Source organism: Vulpes lagopus, chromosome 4 (genome assembly GCF_018345385.1).
Source record: "Vulpes lagopus strain Blue_001 chromosome 4, ASM1834538v1, whole genome shotgun sequence".
NCBI lineage: Eukaryota > Metazoa > Chordata > Mammalia > Carnivora > Canidae > Vulpes > Vulpes lagopus.
The window spans coordinates 59,381,381-59,402,894 of record NC_054827.1 but is presented as its reverse complement, the minus strand read 5'-3'; the positions used below and the strand labels follow the sequence as shown (position 1 = coordinate 59,402,894).

At 59.0% G+C, this 21,514-nt stretch overlaps 1 protein-coding gene across 1 annotated transcript in view; it reads left to right on the top strand.

Annotated features, from left to right (window-relative positions):
- Positions 1-11,962: 11,962 nt before the first annotated feature.
- Positions 11,963-21,514, top strand: part of TNS3 (tensin 3) — a 138,556-nt gene continuing 129,004 nt past the window's right edge. Inside the window, exons 1-2 of the mRNA XM_041753243.1 lie at positions 11,963-12,474; positions 20,718-20,826. Coding sequence (XP_041609177.1) covers positions 12,397-12,474; positions 20,718-20,826 — 187 coding nt within the window. The 5' untranslated portion in view covers positions 11,963-12,396. The remainder of the gene's footprint in view (positions 12,475-20,717; positions 20,827-21,514) is intronic.

Sequence of the window (21,514 nt, the reverse complement as noted above, 5' to 3'; positions counted from 1 at the left end):
CTTGGTCCCCGGGAGTCTCTGTGCTGCCCCCGAGGCCGTGGTTCCACGCCCACCCGGGGACGTTCTAGAAGCTTCCTCGCCGGAGGGAGGGGCGTGCGCACACGGGTCCCCAGGGCTTCCACAGGCTTCCCGGCGCCACCACGTCGTCCTGTTTTTGGAATTTTGGAAGGTTCGCTTTGCATTCGACTGTGTAGACGGTCGGACGAGGCCGCTGACACGTCCGCGGGACTGGAGGGTCTCGTCCACTGTGATGCTCTTGGAAAGCAGCCACGCTCCAAGTTGTCGCTTTACCGAAAGTCGTCAGTCAGTGCCCACTAGGGATCCACGCAGGCCCCCGGACAAGGCCACAGACGCTTTCCTCTGCTCGGAGCACAGAGGAATGTTCTTTCTGGACAGAGGCAGAGGTGGGCCTTCCAGCAGCCCACGCCGTGCGGGCGGCCACAATCCTTTCCTTTGTCTGACGCTCAGAATGGATCCAGTGTCGACGCACAGTCACCAGGACGTGAGAGCTCGTGTCTCATGGTCAAACGGGGGTTTGTTCTCAGAAAAGTGCCAGGCACCCGGCAGAGCCCTGTGGGGATGAGAGCGGCCCGTCCCGTGAACGGGCATTGTGTCCAGCCGGCCCAAAGTCACGTTCACAGCATCCTTTCTCTGGGACTGTGCACGTGGAAAAAGAAAAAGAAACAACCAAAAAACCCAAACCGTCCAGATTCTGGAGAGATACTAACCTCCGCGGTGTGGTACGCATGGTGCCACAGCCTCCGCCCGCCTTCGTGAGGGGGATGCAGCAGGTGAGGTGATGGCAAGGGGCTGGCCTTGCTCGCAGGCCACGCGGTGTCCACCCGGCCCGGCCCAGCCCGGCCCAGCCCGTCTGCCCCAGAAATGGACATCAGACGCCTGGAGGGCCGAGGTGTGACTCCACCCCCTGCCTGTTTCCTTAATACGCTCTTCTGGCCCCGGCCTGATGCATGACAGGTGTGGCCGAGGACGCGCCAGAGGGGCCGTGGGAGGACTGCCGGGCCCCCGGGTGCTCTTCACCGTCCGTGCTGCAGGAAGGTGGCAGCTTGGGGCTGGGTCAGCCTGGAGGCGGCAGGGCAGGGCTTGCAGGCCCCGGCGCCAGGAGGGAGGGTCAGAGGCAGAGGGAGGAGCTGCTGAGCAGGGAGCCTGAGTTGGGCTCAGGACCTGAGCCGAGGGCAGATGCTCAGCCTGCGGAGCCACCCGGGTGCCCTTCCCGTCTGTATTCCTAACGAGGTGCATGCACTGACCCCCCGCAGGTGTCGAACCATCCTTGCATTCAAGGCACAAGTCTCACTCCACGGTAAATATTTATTTATTTATTTAATTATTTATTTATTTTTAAAGATTTTATTTATTTATTCAGAGAGAGAGAGGCAGAGACACAGGCAGAGATCCAAGAAGCAGGATCCATGAAGGGAGCCTGATGCGGGACTTGATCCCAGGACCCCAGGATCACACCCTGGGCCGGAAGGGAGATGCTTAACTGCTGAACCACCCAGGCGTCCCTATTTTATTTTTTTAAAAAGATTTTATCTATTTATTCGTGAGAGACACAGAGAGAGAGGCAGAGACACAGGCAGAGGGAGAAGCAGGCTTTACGCAGGGAGCCTGACGTGGGACTCGATCCCAGGACCCCAGTGTCATGGTCTGAGCCCAAGGCAGACGCTCAGCCGCTGAGCCCCCGGGCGTGCCTCCTGTTGCATGTATATCTGCTCTCATCTTTATTATTTCTTTCCTTCTATGGACTCAGGGCTTTGTTTGTCCTTCTGTGTGTGAAGCTAGATTGCTTCATGTTTCTTTGAGTACGAGGTGCCTTGTATTGCTATGAATGTTCCTTTTAGAACGGCTTTGGCTGTGTCCCCTAGATTTTGGACGGTTGTGTTTCCCGAGTGGACACAGCCTGTGTGTGGGGGGCGGGTGTTCCTCTCTGTCCGTCACTGGGGCTGCCTGGCAGGTCTGCTGGACCGGGTGGGTCTGGTCCCGGGGATGCTGGGGTCCATGTGCCGAGGCTGCCGTGGTGGGACAGTGGAGCTGGAGTGGATATGGGCCTGGGGCTCCCGATGTGGGCTTCAGTGGTTTACGTCAGTGGGTCGGCTGGACCTGGAGCAGGTGGAGGCCGGGTGTGACCCCAGACAAGTCACACCACGGGTCCTGGGGCGTGCAGGGGCTGCCTTGGTGGGACGCAGGAACCGGTGTGGGCTTGCCGGGGGGTCCAGCGGGGCTGGCGACGTGCCCGGACTCAGCTCACATCGGCAGTAAAGGCCAAGGAGGATGAGAAGTCCTCGGTGGTGCCTCCGGTCCCGGCTGGAGCTTCAGGTGCCCCTCGCCTATTTGGCAGATGCTGGAGCGTTTGTAAGTGGATTTGCTTCGCTGACAGCCGGGTGGCCCTACGAGCCGGGGCTTCTCCATGCATCCCAGGGCAGGGAGTGTGTGCTGGGCTGTGCAGTGACCCCCTGCCCCCGGTGGCTGCTGCGCCCCCTCATCACCGTGTCCCTGGGCTGCTCTGTGCGGCCCCTCCCTGCCCGTCAGGAGGACTTGCTAGGTGTGCAGGGGAGGAGGTGGGATCCCGGGGCCCCACGGAAATTTCATAATTTCACACCCTGCACGGTTCCCAAAATGATCTGAGAAACATGCAGAAATAGATTCACAGCAGGGTAAGTCTAAAAAATAAAAAAAAAAGCAAGGAAAAGAAAAACCATGTCCAGGAGACACTGAAGATGTGACGGGACCGTGGAGCCCGGGGAGCTCAGCATCGGGTTCGCCACGATGTCCCGGGGCCCGCAGCGATGTGGCCGTGAGCCTCCTGGAAGTGGCGCGCTAAGGGAAACGATTGTTCTCAGTAGTTTCGTCGTGGCCATGGACCAGGACCGACTGGACTAGGAGACACAGCATGAGGGAAGCACGGGAGCTGCTCCGGGGCCTGAATCCTGCGGGGACCCCCGGCCGCACCGTCCTGCCCACCCAGCGGGGGAGACCCAGCGGCCTCCAGCGCCCTCGGCGGCGGCCACGGCATCATGACACAAATGCAGGTCCGTCGGAGGAACATTCCGGGCCCCAGGTCCTCGGGCTGCAGGAGAAAGGACTGGGGCCTTGCAGCCGCCCCATCCGTGCCCACGTGGGCTTCCCCGGGCCGCCCTTGACTGAAAGGTGAACGTGGAAGCCCGCATGAAGACGTACAGCAGGACGAATTTTTTCTTTTCAATGCGCGACCGACCGTCGCAGTTTGGGCACGACTGCATTTCCCCCTTGGCTTGGAATCCAGCAGCCACGTTAGGATGTGCTGCGAGCCTGAGACGTACTGGCTCCGACGTCCGTACGGCAGGGGGCCACCGTGTCCCCGATGGCTTTCCAGCAACTTTCGGGCTCGCCGGGTTAATGACGGGGTTTCCACGAGAAGCACCCCCTTCCCCGAGATGCGGCGATGGTCCGACGGGGGAACCGCTGACATGGGTGGCAGTGCAGGGATGTAGCCTTAAAGCCGCTGTGCGGGGTCTCAGGTCTCAGCAGGAAGTCTGCGTCTCCCCGTGCCCCTCTCATGGGTGGCCCACGGCATGACGTTGCTTCTGCCGTCCAGACGTCTGTCCCTGTGGCTGAAATCTGAGCACGAGTCCCCGGCGTCGCGTGTTTCCTGAAGGATGCACACGATGGTGGGTGTGCAGGGGGCGTGAGGAGTGAAATCCGCAGGGCCTTTGCTTCTTGCGGTCCCTCAAGGTCCCAGGAGGCAGTTTGGGCTCCGACAGGTTTCCGATCGTGTCCCCAAGCCCCAGTCCGTGGACGGGCTCCTGGGGGGGTCACACGAAGCCGCCTCCTGCCCCCTGGGGTGGACGTGATGCCCTTCAGGAGGGCTCAGACCCGCCTCTCCGTGCTGGGCATGTGCCAGGGACAGAGAGGTCGGGGCCAGGACACAGCGTCCCGCTGTCCTTGGGGTGGCCGGGGCGATTGGGGCCCAAGTCCTGCGGTGAGGAAGCAGGAGCCAGCAAGACTCGAGGGATGGCAGGATGAAAGCTGAGCGCCCTTTCCCTGCCCCTGCACCCCACCAGGCTGCCGGGGCACCCTGCGGGGGGGGGTTCTCCTTCTGAGCTTTCAAGTGGGGCTGATGGATGTTTCCGGGGACGTGGGGGCACCCAGGGATTGGCAGGGCCTGCGGGTGCGGGCGTGGGTCCTCTGCGGGAAGCAGCCTGAACGGAGCAGAGCCGGGAGCTTTGGTTTCTGGTCCCGGGCTGCGAAAAGTGAAGCAAAACAGTGGGAGGGAGGGATCCCTGGGTGGCGCAGCGGTTTGGCGCCTGCCTTTGGCCCAGGGCGCGATCCTGGAGACCCGGGATCGAATCCCACATCGGGCTCCCTGCATGGAGCCTGCTTCTTCCTCTGCCTGTGTCTCTGCCTCTCTCTCTCTCTCTCTGTGTGACTATCATAAATAAATAAATAAATAAAATTTAAAAAAAAAAAAAAAAAAAAAAAAACAACAGTGGGAGGGAGCGAGGGAGCGAGGCCGGCTGCTGGGCTCCCAGCGCCTCTTTGATCCTGGGTGCCCCTGGGTCCTCCTGGGTGCCCGGGCCTGCCGCTGCTTGCTCCCTGCAGGTGGCAATTCCCGTCCGTTTAATGCCCGAGCTCCAGGATGCAAGCCCCATGCAGGCGTCCGCCCCCTGGCTGCCGTCCTTCCTGCACGCGGCTCGGCCTCTTGGGTGGGAGCGGCCTGCGGAGGATTTCCGTGGCTTCCCCAGCGGCTGCCTGGGCAGGTGACGACGGTGCAGACAGGAGGTCTCCTCGTGCGCCAGACACCCCGGACCTGCCTTGTTGTTGCCGGTGGGCAGAGCAGGCCGTGCCTGGAAGTGTGAGGCAGGCTGAGAACAACGAGGCGGTGTTTTGTGGGCTCGTGCTTCGTGGCTCTTTGTTTCCTGGTTTTGAAAGAGGACAAGGCGGAGGAGCGTGGCAGGGAGGAGGATCGGGCGAGAAGAGCCCGTGTTTGGGTGAAGGGGTCGCTCTGTGAGCTCAGAGCCAGCAGGAGCGTTTGCTGGTCCAGACGGGGTCCCTGTGCAGAGCACCCCATGGGGTGGGCACCCCGTGTTTGCCCCTCGCCAGCCGAGGAAGCCTTGTGCTGTTGGAAGAAGGGGCTGGAACCCTCCCCAGATGCGCCAGGGCCCCAGGGCTCCAGGCCTCTCCTGCGGGTGTTCTCGGGAGGCTCGGCCGTCCTGCCCGTTGGCTCCGTCTGGGGCGTAGGCTGTGGCCTCCCCGTGCTCCATCCATGACGGTGACTAGCGGTGCACCTGCAGGCAGAGCAGTGTCCGTGCCAGGGCCACGTCATGGAGGCTGAAAACGGAAATGCCAATGAGCAAACAAACGTCACACCCCTGCGGGCTGCACAGAGCATCCCCATGACGACCTGGGTGCCCTGGGTCAGGCTGTGAGCCCGACGGGGCGTCGGGGGGCCGCGGGGTGGCTGCACACGGGCCCGGACAGAGGCCTCGGGGGTCTAAGAGCAGCCCAGGTCCCCGACCTCCATTTCGTGAAATAAAAGGAATTTTTAAGTCATACCATTTTGATTTATAAAGCTTCCCGGGGCAGCTGGGGCTTCTGGGTGGCTCCGTAGTTGCGCATCTGCCTTTGGCTTAGGGCGAAACCCCGGGGTCCCGGGATCGAGTTCCGTGTCAGGCTCCCTGCAGGGAGCCTGCTTCCCCCTCTGCCTGGGTCTCTGTCTCTCTCTGTGTCTCTCAGGAATAATTAAATAAAATCTTAAAAAAAAAAATAAAAGCTTCCCGGGACCTCCGTGGAAGTGCTCCCTCGTGGCCCAGCAGTCTGCGGGATTCATGTTATAGGAGAGCGTCCTGGGGTCCCGGGGACCTGCACACGTCTATACACACGCAGTGCGCCCGACCGCCTCCCACGTTGTGCGCCCGTGTGTGTGTGTGTGTGTGTGTGTGTGTGTGTGTGTGTGCGCGTGCGTGCCCACATGTGTGCACATGCAGGGCTGTGTCTGCGCGCGTCCCTGTGCGTGCGTCTGCGTGCTGCGGATCCCTGGAATGGGAGCCTGGGGCCCGGGCTTTGGTTGGTGTGCCCCTATTCCTTTTCCCGTTGTCACGCTCACCGTGCAGAGGGCTTCAGGGCGACAGGCCAGGGTGGGGGTGGGGGCGGGGGACCGAGGGGGGCTGGGGGGAAGGGACGCCCGCCTGCATCCTGCCCACCTGAAAGGCCGCCCGTGTGGCCCTGAGTGCGCCCTCCCCTCGACGGGCGAGCAGAGGCCTGTCGCCGCGTCGCCCTGCAGCCAGGCGCTTGGTGTTCACGTCGTATTTCCCCCTGTGTACTTGTCCTTGGGCTCACCCTTCCATGTCTGTGGGATGCGCCCCTGCACGGGGGGCTAGGGACACGGTGCCGCCCATTGGCCCCGTGGGCTCCGGGTCCTTCCAGCCGTCGTGGAACACAGCGGGGTCACCCCTTCATGCCAGGTGCTCCCCCCAGACCCCCCGACTGTGCTGGCGGGGCTGGAGGGCCGGGAATGTGGACACGTTTGTGGTTCTCCATGCAGGTGGACATAGGGCCGCATCACGTTCCCAGTGGGACCCCAGCTAGGCGCTGGCTGTCCCCGGGAGGTCCTGGCAGTGCCCCGAACGGAGGGCCCGTCTGTCCCTGTGCCCGCCGCCCCGGCTGTCCCCGTGCCCGCCGCCCTGGCTCCCACACCCTCTGACCCCCGAGCGCCGTGTCGACGCCCCGTCCCGGCCTGTGCCTTGCCCTGGGCACTGTCCCCACCAGGTGCGGCACCAGCTTTGTTGTCTCTGGCCAGCGGCTGCCGAACACACATCCGTCCCCGTCCGTCCCTTGGGTCTTTGTCCCAGGGCAGCCGGAGAAACCTTTTCGGGCATCTTGAGCCACATCTCGGCGCTCCTTTGCTCAGAACCTTCCAAGGGTCCCGTTTCTGTCTGGGGCCGAGTCTGAGCGAGCTCTGCTGGGCATTTGGGGGTGAAGCGTCCCCTGAAATGGAACGGAGACTGAGGCACGGGGGTGCCCTGCGGGGGGAGCTGTGCCCCTAGACTGAGGCATGCGTGGGGCACCGGCCCATCCCACACAATGACCCCAGGTGGGACGTGAGGCAGCCGTAAGGACCTGAGGGAGGTCGAGGTGGCTCGAGGAGGAGTGGGCTCAGGAGGGGGGCAGTTTTCCACCGGGCGTCAGGCGAGGCCTTGGCGAGGGTGCGGTACTGTGGCAGACATCTGAGGTCACAGGCGCGAGAAGAGCATGTGCAAATGTCCTGGGGCAGCAGCTGCCCAGCAGGCTACAGACGAGCAGGGAGGCAGACAGGCCCCAGTGGGCAGGGTCGGCCTCAGGGGACCTGTGGGCCTGGGATCAGAGGTCTTGGGTGCCGAGTGTCGTCACGGCCTGGTTCCTGGCGGCCTGCAGATGCCAGGACTGTCAGCTGGGGACGTGGGCCAGGCCTCCTCTGCAGTTTTGTAGGCGTGGGATGGGGGTGGGGTGGGGTAGGGGTTGGCTCTGGGTGAGCCATGGAGACAGGTGGGAGGAGCGTGTCTGCGGAGGTCATCCCCAGTTCTGGCCCGGAGGGTGGAGGGTCACGTCGCCTTGGGGCACAGCCCGGGGAGGTGAGCAGCGGGGACTCCCAGAGCTCGGGGGTTCAGGAAGAGGGGGCGAGCGAGGAGGGGATGGAGGAGGCTGGGGTCGGGGGGCGGGGTGGGGGAGGCCGGGTCGGGCGCCGCAGCTGGGCCGAGCATGCGCAGGATGGCCCAGGACGGGCTCGGGGCCAGGGCCAGGGCCAGGGGCCTCCACGGGCAGCGAGGGCCTGTCTGGCAAGAGGGCAGGAGGCCGTAGGCAGGTGCCAGTGGGGCTGTGGCTGTGGCCGGGGTGGCCCGGGACCGCCGAGCACTTGCTGGGGATGGTTACCAGGGGCCATGGGCCAACGGCACAGTGGGGGAGACAGCAACTGCGGCCTCAAGGGGATCAGGCAGTGGGCTGTTGGGAGCCCCTGGGCTGAGGAGGGCGTCCGGGTGCGGGGTGGCCTGCAGTGGGAAATGGGAGACAGTGACTCTGCACCCAGGGTGCCGACTAACCATGTGGGTGCCAGGCTGTCAGAGGAATGGGGGGGTGGGGGGGAATGCAGCACCCTCCTGGGGAGGGTTCCTGAGGGCTACACCCGGTGCTCCTTGCAGGTGGTGACCTGGGCTTGTGCCTCTGTCCCTCCCCTTCCTGACCTGGCGCGGAGCAGGTGCAGGTGTGGACCCGGCCAGGTGCCAGGAGGTCAGGTCCCTGTGGCCCTGGGCTCCTGGTGGGGGGGAACAGCCCCCGGGTGTCCTCCTGGCCGTGTGCTCCCGCCCCCAAGGTGAGAGCCTGCCGCCCAGAGGGCCCTGGAGCCAGTGCTCCCAGCAGCGCCAGAGGTGGCCGAGCGCTGCCGCCCCGAGTGGCTCCATCCCTGCCCAGCAAGGGCCCCTCTGGCCCCGGGACGTGGCCTCCCCTCCTCCCGCGGCGTCACCGCAGGCCCCTGTCTCCCCTGCCCTGGCCCTGACCCTCCGCCGTGAGCCCCCACTGCCCCGTTTCCAGCAGGGTCAAGCCTCACCCTGAGCCGGGCACACGGCGCCACCGGGACCACGTCCCCGCGGGTGCCACCGTCCCTGCGTCCCTCCCACACTGTAAACCGGGGTATGACGGTGGGCGGGGAACGGTGGCTGTGAATCAGTGTCGCTCGGCTAATCTGATCTCAAAGGGCAGCAGATAGGAGGCCGCAGGCCCCAAGGCTCGGCCCGGGTGTGACCGCAGGGAGTGGCCTCCGTTGCCGCCGCCTTCAGACCTGGCGTCTGTCTGTGTTGACTCACTCCCCCCACCCCGGGCTGCTGCGCACAGGGTGCCCCAGCTACAGGGTGACGAGGGCGGGCAGTGCCGCCCGTGCGGGGCTGGGGGACGCCCGGGACACCCGTGGTGCTGCTCCTGCGGGATGGGCACGGACTGAGACGCTGCAGAAGCCCTGAGCTGACTTGGAAGGAGGGTGAAGACGATGGCGGATCTAGCGCAACAACATACTCTCTAACTTCTGAGTTTGTATGTTTGGAAGCTCAAGCCCAGAACGTATATGGACTCTTTCATTTTTAATTAAAAAAAAAATATTTTTTTTTAAGAGAGAGAATGGAGGGGTGCAGCAGCAGGAGGGGGGGAATCTTAGCCAGACGCCACACTGACTGTGGAGCCCCAGGTGGGATTCGATCTCAGGACTCTGAGATCGTGACTTGAGCCGAAATCAAGAGCCAGTGGAACCACCCGGGCGCCCCGGCCCGTGTTCAGCCTTCAGGGGAGGTCAGCGAGGCCACTTGTTCTGAGGCTGGACCGGACAAGAACTCTCCTGACCTTCACTTTTGCTTTTCTGAGATCGAGGTGTAATCGGCGTTCGACCCTGTGCCAGTTTCAGGCGTGCAACACGGCGCTCCGCACGCGTGCGCAGGCAGTGGGGTCAACGTCGGCCGCCACTCGGACGTCGCCCCGTCACCCACCCCTGGCCGCCCTCGGCTCTACGTCGGTTGCCGTGCGTCCAGCGGGCCGGGCAGTGTGTGGGGCGCTTGGGGCCTGCGCTCGGGGTCCCCGTCCCGGGGCCCGAGGCACGAGGTCCTGCCAGGTGTGTGGCCTAGGGCGGCCCCGGCCTGCTGGTCCCACGGACGTCCCGTCCCTGGACAAAGAATTTGCTGTTTCCCTTTTCTGGGTTGCAGCGGCCGTGACCGTGGGTGGCAGCGGCTCAGTGGGGGAAGCAGGCGCGTTCGGGGGCCGCGCCTTCCGGGGCCAACCTCACAGGGACTTTTGGGGGTTGGTGGTGATGACGAAACCGGTTACTAAGAAACCTGTAGCCGCACAGCGCAGAGCAGGGTGGCCCGCGCCTGCGGGGCTGGTGCATTTGCTCGGGAACGGGCTGGCGCAGCTGCTGGCCTGTCCTCGTGGACACGGGGTGGACCGGAGGCCAGGGCGCTCGGGCCTCGGGCTGCCAGGCTCCTCGTTCTCAGGGGGGCTCCCTGGGGACCCCGCCCCTGGACCGTCTTGGTGCTGGGGAAGGGAAACCGGGTGTGTGGTCTGGGCCTGCGCCCCTCCTGCAGCTGGTCTCCTGGGGGGGCACCCCACTGCTGGGGTCGGGGTTCGCGCTCGCCGGGTGAAGGACGTGCCGGGTGCCAGCTGGGGCTGCAGGCAGGTAAGATGCACCCCACGGGGTTTGCCTGTGGCTTTGAGGTTTGCACTTGAGGCCGTGGGGCCCACTTGGCAGGAGCCCAGGGTCTGCAGCGTGCAGGGCTCTCGAGGCTCTGCCCCCGACCCCGGCGGCCGTCTTCTCTGTCCGCACGCCCTGGTGCTGCCCCCGGCTCCCTGGCTCGGGCAGGTGGAGCAGTGAAGACCCCTCCTGTGTGGTCCTGTGCCGACCCCGCTGTGCCCCAGGAGCACAGTCCATCCTCTGCGGGACGGGCCTCACTTTTTTCCTGGGGTCTCGTGCAGCCAGAAGCCAGGGGTGGGCGGCTGCGGCCTCATGCAGGGCAGGTGGGCTGTGGTGAGAGCCCGTCCCAGTCTCGGGGTTCCCCAGGGAGCCCCAGACCTGCTGCCAGGGGGCCAGAGGGTGAGCGGAGGCAGGCTGACGGCATGGGTAAGCAGCAAAGCAGATTTTTTTCATTCCTGCCCAGTGCTTATTACCCGCGCTCCGTTTGTGTGCGGAAAACCCCAGACAAAGGCTCGATCCTGCAGACTGAGGCCCAGACGCACGGCCACGCTGCGGGGTCGGGCCCCCGGATGAGGCGGCTTGGATGTGGGCTGGCGAGCCGCGGAGGGGCGTCACTCGGCGGGGGCAGGGGCTGTAGGGGAAACAGGACCCCGAAGTGTCTGCAAAGCCGAAGCCTGAATCCACCCTGGAAAGACGAACAGCAGTGAAGGAACCTCAGAAATGCGAGCGTGGGGAGCAAGGTGCCCGGCGACCGGAGTGGGCCTCGGGGTGCCACCCCCCAGTGGGTCAGCCGGTTGGCGTTCCCGCGGCTGGAGGCCAACGGGCCCCTGCTGCTCCCTGCAGACGCGGGGGGATGGATGCTGCGCGCCAGACCTGGAGAGGTTAATTCTGGCCTGGAAGCCGCTGGAATTTGCACATGTGTTAGCCATAAAGGCTTTGCTGTCGCCCACCCGGCGGCTCCCGGGCTAAGGCATTGGAGTTGCGTGCGGAATCAGGGATGGGAAGCCCGAGCGTGGGCCGGGGTGGCCAGGTCACGGGGGCTCCCCGCCTTCCGCTCCCCCTCCTGGTGTCCCCGCGCGGTCAGGCCGCCCTTCCTTGCCCCGGGAGGAGAGCCGCGTCCCTCGGTCCCGTGGGGCTCTGGCCGCGGGCGTCCCCGCACACCCACCCGGTTTCCTTCAGGCTAAGTGACCCGTCCTCCGCCCTCTCGCTGGCACCCTGGCTCCCACCCTGCGGGGTTTCCCCGTCCCTGCAAGAACCCAGGGCCACAGCGCAGAACGGGACGGGATTTTCCAGCAGCTGGAAGGCCCTGAGGATGGGGGGGTGCAGAGAGCCCCCAGGCTGTGCAAGGGCCCTAACCCTTCGCTCCCGGCCTGCTGGGACCCTCACCCCTCTCCGGCAAGGAGGGCTCCCCGGTTTCCTTGGTTGAAGGGGCAAACTGGAGAAAAAGCCTTTCCACTTGGGGATTTTCCTTTTTTTTTTTTTTAATATTTTATTTATTTATTCATGAGAGAGACCGAGAGAGGCAGAGGCGTAGGCAGAAGGAGAAGCAGGCTCCATGCAGGGACCGGATACGGGACTCGATCCCGGGACCCCGGGGTCACCGCCTGAGCTCGCTCCACTGCCGAGTCCCGTCCCCCCCCCCCCCGCCCCCCTCCCCTCCCCCTGTGCCCCGGCTCCAGGCCCCCCCCCCCCCACCGCGCTGTGGGGTTTTCCTGCTTTGCACTCGCAGGCCCCTGAACTGGGCATGCCCCTGAGCACCGCAGACCCGGGTCGGGGGCAGGACCCTGAAAGCCTGAGCCTGCAGGCCTGGCCCCGAGGCCTCAGCCGCAGGCACGCAGACCCCCCAGCAGAGGCGAGGGAAGCACGTGGAAGCGGCCCGGCCCGCCCTGCCCGCCTGCCCGGAGGCTGCTGTCTCCACTTCCCGGCTGCTGAGGAGCCTGAGCCTCCCCCCGGCTGCGGGCGGGCGGGGGAGGGAGGCTAATTCGTGTCAGATGGAGGGGCGCCGGGGGGCCCTGCTCGCTCGCCTGGCTTTTGTTCCCGGCCTCTGACTCCTGACGGTGCCGTGGCCGTGGGAGGCTGCGGGGAGGCCGCTGCGCCCCTGCCCGTCTCCGGTCGCACTTGGCGGGAACTTCAGGCGTGGGGCCCCGCCGCGGGAGAGAGGCTCAGAGCCCGCCAACTGGGGGGCTCCTGCCCTGGCGGCCATGCGGCTGTGCGCCCTGACCTCGGGGCCACCTGGAGGCTGCGCTCACCGGGCCCGGCCGTGCCGGCACCCGTGCCAGGTGAGTGGGTGCGAGCCGTGGGGGTGCGGGGGGAGGCGGGAGCTGGGGAGCTGGGTCTCTTGGAGCCAAGCGCTTTTGGGCCAGGGTGCCTGCGAGTGTGCCCTTGTCGGTGCACATTGGCGTGTTTCTGTGCACACGGGCGCCTTGCATGGCCCGCAGGGGGTCGAGGCGGGAGGCAGGCGCCGTGGGGAGCGCACGTGGGGGACACGCGGGAGCCAGCTGTCCAATGCAAGTGCCGTTTGAACACTCTCCCCTGGACTCCTTTCCTGCGGTGGGAGTGGGACGCTGGCCGCAGCCCAGATTCCCCCCAAGGGAGGGGGCCCCCAGCCTGCTGGTGCTGGGGCCGCGCCGCCCTCCTGGTCCAGGAGACGCCCCGGGCCCCGCTGGCTCCAGCAGCCGTCCCTCTGAGCCTGGTAATTAGGCATTTATTACATTTTTTCCCCTGGAAACTTGTAAGGTTCTGAGAAATGAAAGTCGCAGCGGCGGCTACTTCCCGTCACTGTGGCCGTCCCACGCGCGCGGGTGTTCGGCGTCAGGGCCCGACACCATTGCCGGGAGCCTGGGGACAGTGTGTGGTGGTGGAGGGCGTCCGCGCCGGTGTCCTCCGCTGCCAGCGGCCGGACGGCCCAGGGGGCATCGTCCCGGAGGCGCGGGGGGGGGGGGGCCCTGTGTTCTGTGCATGGAGGTTGGTCTGTTTTTGGCCGGGGTCCGCCCCCGGGAATGACACCTGCGGTTTCCCGGCCCCGGAGCTCGGAGCTCGCGCCTAAATCCTCTCTCCCAGGCCCGGATTCTGCTGATTTGGCCTTTGTGGGGGTCGCTGTTGTGCCGCCGTGACTGCACCCGGGGACCCACGGAGAGTTCTGTGCAGCTTCGCATTCTGCAGCGCACAGCAGAGCCTTACCCGCGGACGCACGGGGAGCTTTCCCTTTGCTCCATTTTGCAGAGATTTTTTTTCCTTCTATAAAGGGACCTCACAGTCAAGACGGTCGCTGATGACTGGGTGCCCCTCGGGGAGTCCCGGGGGAATGGGCAGCCCCGCGCGCTGCCCTTCCAACTGTCTGCTCCTAACAATTAAATGCAATTTAGATTCCTGAACTGAGCCTGCCCAAGGCCCCGCCTCGCAGCTCCCGCCCCCGGCTCACTGCGGCCCCACCTCCCCGGAGCTAGGAGCCAGGAACGCGGCGTCAGGTGAGAACAAAGGCCGGCTAATCCCGCTGGCTCACCTCACACCGGGAATGTTCTGTGCGGGTGACGCAGGAGCAGAGGCTGGGGCTCAGGGATGGGCCCGCCCGGCTCAGCGCCTCGCTGGGGAGCCTGCAGCCTTCTAGCCGTGGCCCAGCGGGCAGGAAAGCCGCGGAACACAGTGCCTCTTTCTCCCTGGGTGGAATAAAGGTATTTGGAAGGAATAAAAGGTCCCAGTGTCCCCAGTTGGCCCACTGACTGCGGCTGATTCATGCCCCGTTAACAAACGGTAATTGAGGGTCCAAGGCCTACTGTCTGCAGGGGCTGGGGACGCGGGGGAGAGCCCTGTGCCCCGCGATGGAGCACGCACGGGAGAGAAGGCACAGAAACAAGCCACCCTGACACGTGGGGGAAGGGATGTGCCAGTTGGGGCACGGCCACGAGGACTGTATTTTGAGATGTCTGAATGCCTGCTCCTGTCTGAGCGCAAGCCGGGGGGAGACGGGGCCCGAGCCCACAGCCTTGGACTTCAGCCGTGTGGTTTCGGTTTTGCGTCCTCCCGTCCGTGTTTGTGGGACTGGGATGGTCATGGTTACGCACACAAGGGCCCTGCCGAGGTCCCGGGTTTCACAGTGGGAGCACCGAGGTCCCTGTCTTGCAGGCACTGGGGGGCTCTCAAAGAGTTCAGTCTCCGTAATGAGCATGTGATTGGGTGCCTTCTGTTTACGCAGGGTGGGTCCTTCTGGTGTGGTCCACGACGTAGTGGTGGCGCCCAGTCCTGGCTACAGGTTGGCATCATGGGGTGAGTTTGGAAAAAAAATGTGTACTCTGGCCCCATCTCCAGATGGTCTGTCTTAACTGGGCAGGGTGGGGTTTACACAGAGTGGTTTCAAAAGCTGAGCAAGTGGGCAGCCCGGGGGGCTCCTTCGGCCCAGGGCATGACCCCAGGGTCCCAGGATCGAGTCCTACATCCGGCTCCCTGCATGGAGCCTGCTTCTCCCTCTGCCTGTGTCTCTGCCTCTCATGAATAAATAAATAAAATGTTAAAAAAAAAAAAAGCTGACCTGGTGATTCCTGTGGCTGCTGGTGTGCACGACTGGTACCCGGTATCTATAGTGTTTGGTCATTTACAGTAGCTCTGTTCCTAGGCGGGACAGGAAGTATCCTTTGGGTCCCCAAGTCCCTAGGCACATGCAAGCAGCAGAACCTGCATCCTGCTTGGTGCACGACACTGCCCCCTTAGCCAGGCTTGACAAGATCAGCAAAAACACCACAAGATGCCTGACGATGTGACGAGCCTGCAGAGGAACTGGGAGTGGTCAGGTGGAACGTGGGGACCTGCAAGCCGCCTGCACTCCAGACAGCTGGAATAGCCGGGAAGACGGGAGCAGCCAGAGCAGCCGCCCACATGGGAATCCCCCCTCTGCCGGTCCCAGGCCCTTGTAAGGCCAACGGGGGGACGGTAGCTGTGAGCGGTTAGGCTGTGGGTCAGGGAGTAAGGGGTCGTGGTCTGAAAACATCGAGTTGTGCACGTAAGCACCTGCAATTTTCAAAGTTGTTTTGGCCGTTCTTAGTGCTTTGAATGTAAACATGAATTTTAGAACCCATTTGCCGATTTATTAATTATTAAAAAAAAAATCCGGCTGGGATCTCCATTGGGATGGTGTGGAATCTGTAGGTTGTACGGAAGAACTGCATCTTGACTCGAGCGAGGCTCACCATCCATGAACATGGTATATCCCTCCGTTCTGTCTCCAGGTCTTCCTCACTTTCTTTCTGAAATGGTTTTTTTTTTTTTTTAAATATGTGGTTAGGTGAGATTTTTTTTTTTTAATGTATTTTTTAAGACAGAAATAGAGAGAGAGACAGGCAGAGGGAGAAGCAGGCTCCATGCAGGGAGCCTGACGTGGGACTCGATCCCGGGTCTCCAGGATCACGCTGTAGGCCAAAGGCAGGCGCTGAACCGCTGAGCCACCCAGGCTGCCCTGGTTTGTGTTTTTTTTTTTTAATCTTCTAGGTGTTTCACGTCTTTTGTTAGATTTCCTCCTAAGACTTAATGTTTTTGATGATACTATAAATGGTAATATTCTTTGAGTTTCAGTTTCTGAATGTGCATTGCTAGGAAGTAGTTTTTACATCCAGTGAACTCCTGTCCTTCAACTTGGCTAAACTTCTTTGTTAGTTCTAGAGGGTTTTTTTGTACATTTCATAACTTTTTGTTTGTTTTTATAGACAGTGGTGTCTGTGACTAAGGACAGTTTCACTTCTTCCTTTGCAAACTGGATACTTTGTATTTATTTTTCTTGCCCAGATGCACTGGTTAGTGTTAAATAGAAATGTTCATTGCAGACATCTGTGCCTCGTTCCAGAGCTTAAAGGGAAAGCATTCAGTCTGTTGTTGTTAATTTGGGGTTTGCTATAGGTTTTATAGAGTTGAGGAACCCTTTCTCTATTTTGATTTGAGAGTGTTTATCAGAAAGTGTATGTTGGATTTTGTCAGACTTTTTTTTTTTTTTTTCTTTTTCCTGATTAATTGAAAGGTTGTGTAGGTTTCTTTTTTAGTTTATTGTTTGGTATTTGAATGTTAAACCAACTTTGCCTCCCTGGGATAAATCCTGTTTGCTATGATGTATTATTTAGAAGTGTGTTGTTGGGGCACTTGGGAGGCTCAGTGGTTGAGTGTTTGCCCTCCGCTCAGGTTGTGATCCTGGGATCCTGGGATCCAGTCCCCCATTGGGCTCCCCGCAGGGAGCCTGCTTCTCCCTCTGCCTGTGTCTCTGCCTTTCTCTTCTCTCATGAATAAATAATAATAAAAAAATTATAAATGTGTTTAGTTTCCAAAAACTTGGGAATTTTATGGAGATCTTTTATTTATGGTTTCTAATATAATCCCGTTGTGATTGGAGAACATATTTAGTATGGTTTGAATGCTTTTAAATTTACTTAGACTTAAAAAAATTATTTAGACGTGTTTTATGTCCTAGACTGTGGTCTGCCTCATTAAACATTCCATATGTGCTTGAAAAGGATGTGTATTCAGTTGCTGTTGGGTCAGATAGTCTATCAGTGTCAATTAGGTCAGGTCTTTTGAGAATGTTATGTATCTTTGGTTATTTTCTGCAATAACTATCAATTGTTATTATTGATAAAAATAATTATTAGTGATTGAGAATGGGTCTATTAGCTTGTTGGGGCTGCTGTAACAAAATACTGTGGACTGCGGGACTTAAATGCAGTAATTTATTTTCTTACAGTTCTGAAGGCTGGGAGTCCAGGATCAAGGTGCTGACAGCCTTGGTTTTTCTGAGGCCTTTTTCCTTGGTTTTTAGATGACCGCCTTCTCACTGACTCCTCAAATGGACTTTTCTCAGTGCAAGCCTCGCCACCTCCCCACCCATATCTCTTCCTCTTCTTGTAAGGGCAGCAGTCCTACTGGAGTAGGATCCCACCCTTATGACCATGTTTGACCTTATTCACCAGTTTAAAATGTCCCATCTCTACATACAGTCATATTCAGGGTTAAGGCTTTAACGTATGAATTTCATGAGAGCACAGTTCAGTCTAAAAGAGAGAGAAACAGTTTCCTTTTTTTTTTGTATTTTTTTATTGGAGTTTGATTTGCCAACATATAGTATAACACCCAGTGCTCATCCAGTCAAGTGCCGCTGTCAGTGCCCGTCACCCAAGAAATAAGTTTCTGATGATATTTACACATTTGTCTATTTATGTCTTTGCAATTCTATCATTTCTTGCTTTATGGATTTTGAAAGTATTGTTAATAGGTACATAAATGTTTAGGATTATATGTTCTCTTAATGCATATACCCTCTTATTGTGAAATCCCTTTATCAATAGTAACATTCTTTAATCTGGAATTGACTCTGTTTGATATTAATATAGCCACTCCAGCTTTCATTTAACATTACCCTTGTATGTTTTCTCTGTCTTGTCTTTATTTTATTTTATTTTTTTAAAGAGAGACACACAGAGAGCGGCAGAGACACAGGCAGAGGGAGAAGCAGGCTCCCTGCAGGGAGCCCGATACAGGACTCAATCCCAGGACCTCAGGATCATGACCTGAGCCAAAGGCAGATGTTCAACTGCTGAGCCACCCAGGCATCCCTGTCTTTTCACTTTTTAGAAGAATATAATCTGACAACCATTGCCTTTGAGTTAAGGCATCTAAACTATGTACATAATGTGACTACTAATACAGTTAGATTTAAATCATCAATTTGCTGTTTGTTTTGTTTCTTTTACCTAGTCTTGGCTCTGCTTTCTCTTTTCTGCCATGTCTAGATTAGTTGAACTTTTATTTACTTTAATTTTTTATTTTAAAAACTTTTATTTTTAAGTGATCTCTACACCCAATGTGGGGCTTGAACTCAGGGCCCGAGATCAAGGGTCTTGTGCTCCACTGACTAAATTAGTTGAAATTTTAAAAAATAATTTCATTTTCTCTCCTTTGTTGATTACCTATCATTCATTATTTCAGTAGTTGCTTTGAGATTTATAGTACATATCCCTAGTTTCTCACAGTCTGCTTCACATGAGAGTGTATGACTTCATGAATAGTATGAGAGCCTTGCAGTAGAACCTACATTTCTTTTTTCCTGAGCTTTGTGCTGCTTTTCTTTGTTTTTTAATATTTTATTTTATTTGAGAAAGAGAGAGAGAGAGAGAGAGAGCAAGCACGTATGGCAGACAGAGGCAGAGGGAGAGGGAGAAGCAGATTCCTCGCTGAGCAGGGAGCTCAACACGGGGCTTGATTCCAGGACCCTGAGATCATGATCCATCCTGAAGGCAGACGTTTAACTGACTGAGCTACCCAGGTGCCCCTCTGCTGTTTTATCAGAAATTTTAGTTTTACATCTGTTGAAGCTCACATTACATCACTATTAGTTTTTTTTATTAAACAGTTAATTATCTTGTAGTGAGTTTTCAATATAAAAGAAAGTATTACGTATTTATCCACAGAGTTAACATTTCTGGTGCTGTTCCTTCTGTGTAAAGTGGTCTTTCCACTTGTGATCATTTTCCTTGCACTCAGACTATGTTTAACTTGTAGCATGTGTCATCTGGGGATGGATGTGTTTCAGCTTTTGCGTATCCTAAGAATTTTAAAATTCACTTTACTTTTTGAATGCTGTTTTTGCTGGGTTCAGAATTTTAGGTCGGAATTTCTCTGGGCGCTCTCTGTCTCTCTGCCGTTTTCTCACTGGCTTTGTTCTCTGTGGGAAATCTGCTCTTGTGCTAATGGTTGGTCCCCTGTCGCATTGTGTCCTTTCCTTCCCTCTGGGGGGCATTTACGATTTTCTGTATATCACTGGGTTGGAGCAGTGTGATTATCATGTGCCTTGGTGTTGTTTCGGCCACACTTCTTGTACTTGGGATTTGTTGAGTTTCTTCAGTTTTTGGGTTGATAATTTTGCTTAGATTTTGGGAAAGTTTTAGGCTTTATTTTTTCAATTACCCCCCCCCCCTCCCAACTTTACAGAGACTCCAATTACACGTGTGTTAGGCTGCTTGAGCTTTCCCACAGCTCACTGATTCTCTGTTTATCTGTGTTTAATTAGGTGGTCTCTCCTTTCTGTACTTTATTCTGGGCAGTTTGTGCTGTAATGTGTGCACACACTGCACACATGTACTCATCAGAGGGCCCTGTGCACATCTTGGGGGTTCCACACGGCTGTTTCCTGGTGCTGTGGCAAGTGAACTCTTGCTGCCCTGTTTTGCATGAATGCTTAGCACCGTCTCCTCAGTCCCAGGTAGTTCCCTGGTCCCCTCCTTCTCTGCATCCTGGGGCCTTCCTTGATGCAGGAATCTTGATGCAGGAATCTGGGGCAATCTGGAGCTCACCTCACTGTTTTCCTGCCTCTGGGGAACTGGAGAGATTTGTTTGCCTGTTCATGAACGTCCGATAAATAGTCATCACTGCGTGCTTTCCTCTCAGAGTTCTTTCGCTTGGCACAGTAATTCATGCATGAGTTATCAATGAGCTTTGATGCTCATCCATGGTTAGTAGCATAGAACAGTAGTAAGCTCTTCCGTGCTCCTGAACAGTGTTCCATCGTAGGACTGTATCGCAGTTTGTGTACCCAGCCTCCTTTGGATGGGTGTTTGAGTTATTTTCTGTTTGGAAATCTTGCACTGTTAAGGCAGATCTGCCCATTCTTGCACAAAACTTTTGTGGGCATATGCATTCGTTCCAGTTCGTGACTCCAGGAGTGGATTGCTGAGTCACCAGATTGTTGTAGATCTAAAAACACGTGTAAGAAGCTGTAGTCGTACCATTTGTTTCCCATTCTGGCTAACATTTAATCTTCCGGTGCTAAGTACCAGCTTCGGTGAATCTGTGCACTCAGGAGACGCTCAAACGTATCACCAATCGGGTAGACCGACTGGCGTTTGGTTTCTCAGGCAAATTGAATTTTTGTAAGATCATCAGATACGGCCATGAGGCCCTGACCCTGCAAAGAGGGGTCTGGTGGGCGAGTGGTTCGTGTAGTCCCCGAGCCGGCGTGTGTCGTGGATTCAGTGCCGGGCCGGGTGTAGGGACGAACCACATATCTTAGCACGCCGGCCTCATGCGAATGCTTCTCCGTCCGCGGGAGCCCAGATGCATCCGGAGAGGCCCAGGGGCCAGGAGACTCAGTCACTAGCTTCCTCTGTTGGCTGAGCATCTTCTGGCAGTGCCTGCGGATGACTTTGTCATGGCAGTGGCTGTTGGCCTGCAGCGTGGACGCTAGTACACGGTCCCATAAGCAGTGCTGACGAGCGCAGCGCCCTGACGGCCTTGGCCCGGTCTCAGGGGATCGGCAAGCGGGGCCGCTGTGGGCTTCCGGCTGGGCCCTGGCACTGGGAATGCTGACGGGGTATCCGCGGCCCCCGGGGGAATCCCGGCCTTGGCGGCACGGCTGCTTGTTCTTCCCTGTTTAACTGTAAGGTTCCTGTTTTAGCTTTTCCCGGACTCCGCTAGACGTCCCACTTCCTGAAAGAGAAGAGAGAAAAGCAAACAAACTGGTTCGTGGAGCTGACAGTTTCTCCCTTTGCTCTTTCAGCCGGAGGAGTTCACGAGCCTGCACAGCTTTAAGAACAAAGTCTTTAAAAAGCCCAAGGTCTGTGGGGTTTGCAAGCAGATTATCGACAGCCACGGGATTTTATGCCGAGGTGAGTGCACGTCTGTCGTTCCCCCGCCGAGGAAACGGAACCGCAGCAAACACTCGAGCAAAACCCAAATGAAAAGCTGCTTTTGGGGGGGCGGTTCCCAAACGTTCAGTGGTGGCGCCCCTTCCTGGCGGGTGTTCCCCCACCGCTGCCGGCCGGCCCACTGAGCTTACCCCCTTGCAGCTGGGGAGGAGCGTGGCCAGAAGGAGCGAGGCTGCTGGCCGTGCTGGGGGGCCGTGGCCCTCGTGGCTCGGCCTCACAGTCGCGCGCGCGCCGACCCTCGGCACAGTTGGCAGGCGGGTGCTCTGTGCGTCGGGGCTGGGCCTTCGGCCTGTCGTCAGGCTCTGTGGCTGCCGGTGCTCCAAAGCTCACGCCCAGGCGGCCCATGGCTTGTGCAGTCGGAGACCTGCGCAATGGGCCTGTGGGGGCGGCGGTTCTGGTCCCGAGAGCCCCAGGGTCCCCGCGGGGTGTGGGCCCGCCGGGCGGGCTGGGCCCGGAGGAGGCGCCGGCTGCCGGTTGGTGCCCTGTGGTCGGTGGGTGTCGCCGGTGGCCTTTGTTTGCGTTGGGCTTGCCTCTTGGTCCCCGTCCTCCCTGAGGACCCGCGGTGCTGTCTGCAGGGCTGTCCTGCACTGGGCTGCGGGGGCGAGGTCGGGCGTCCGCAGTGAGGGGGCGACACGGGCCTCTCGGGGCC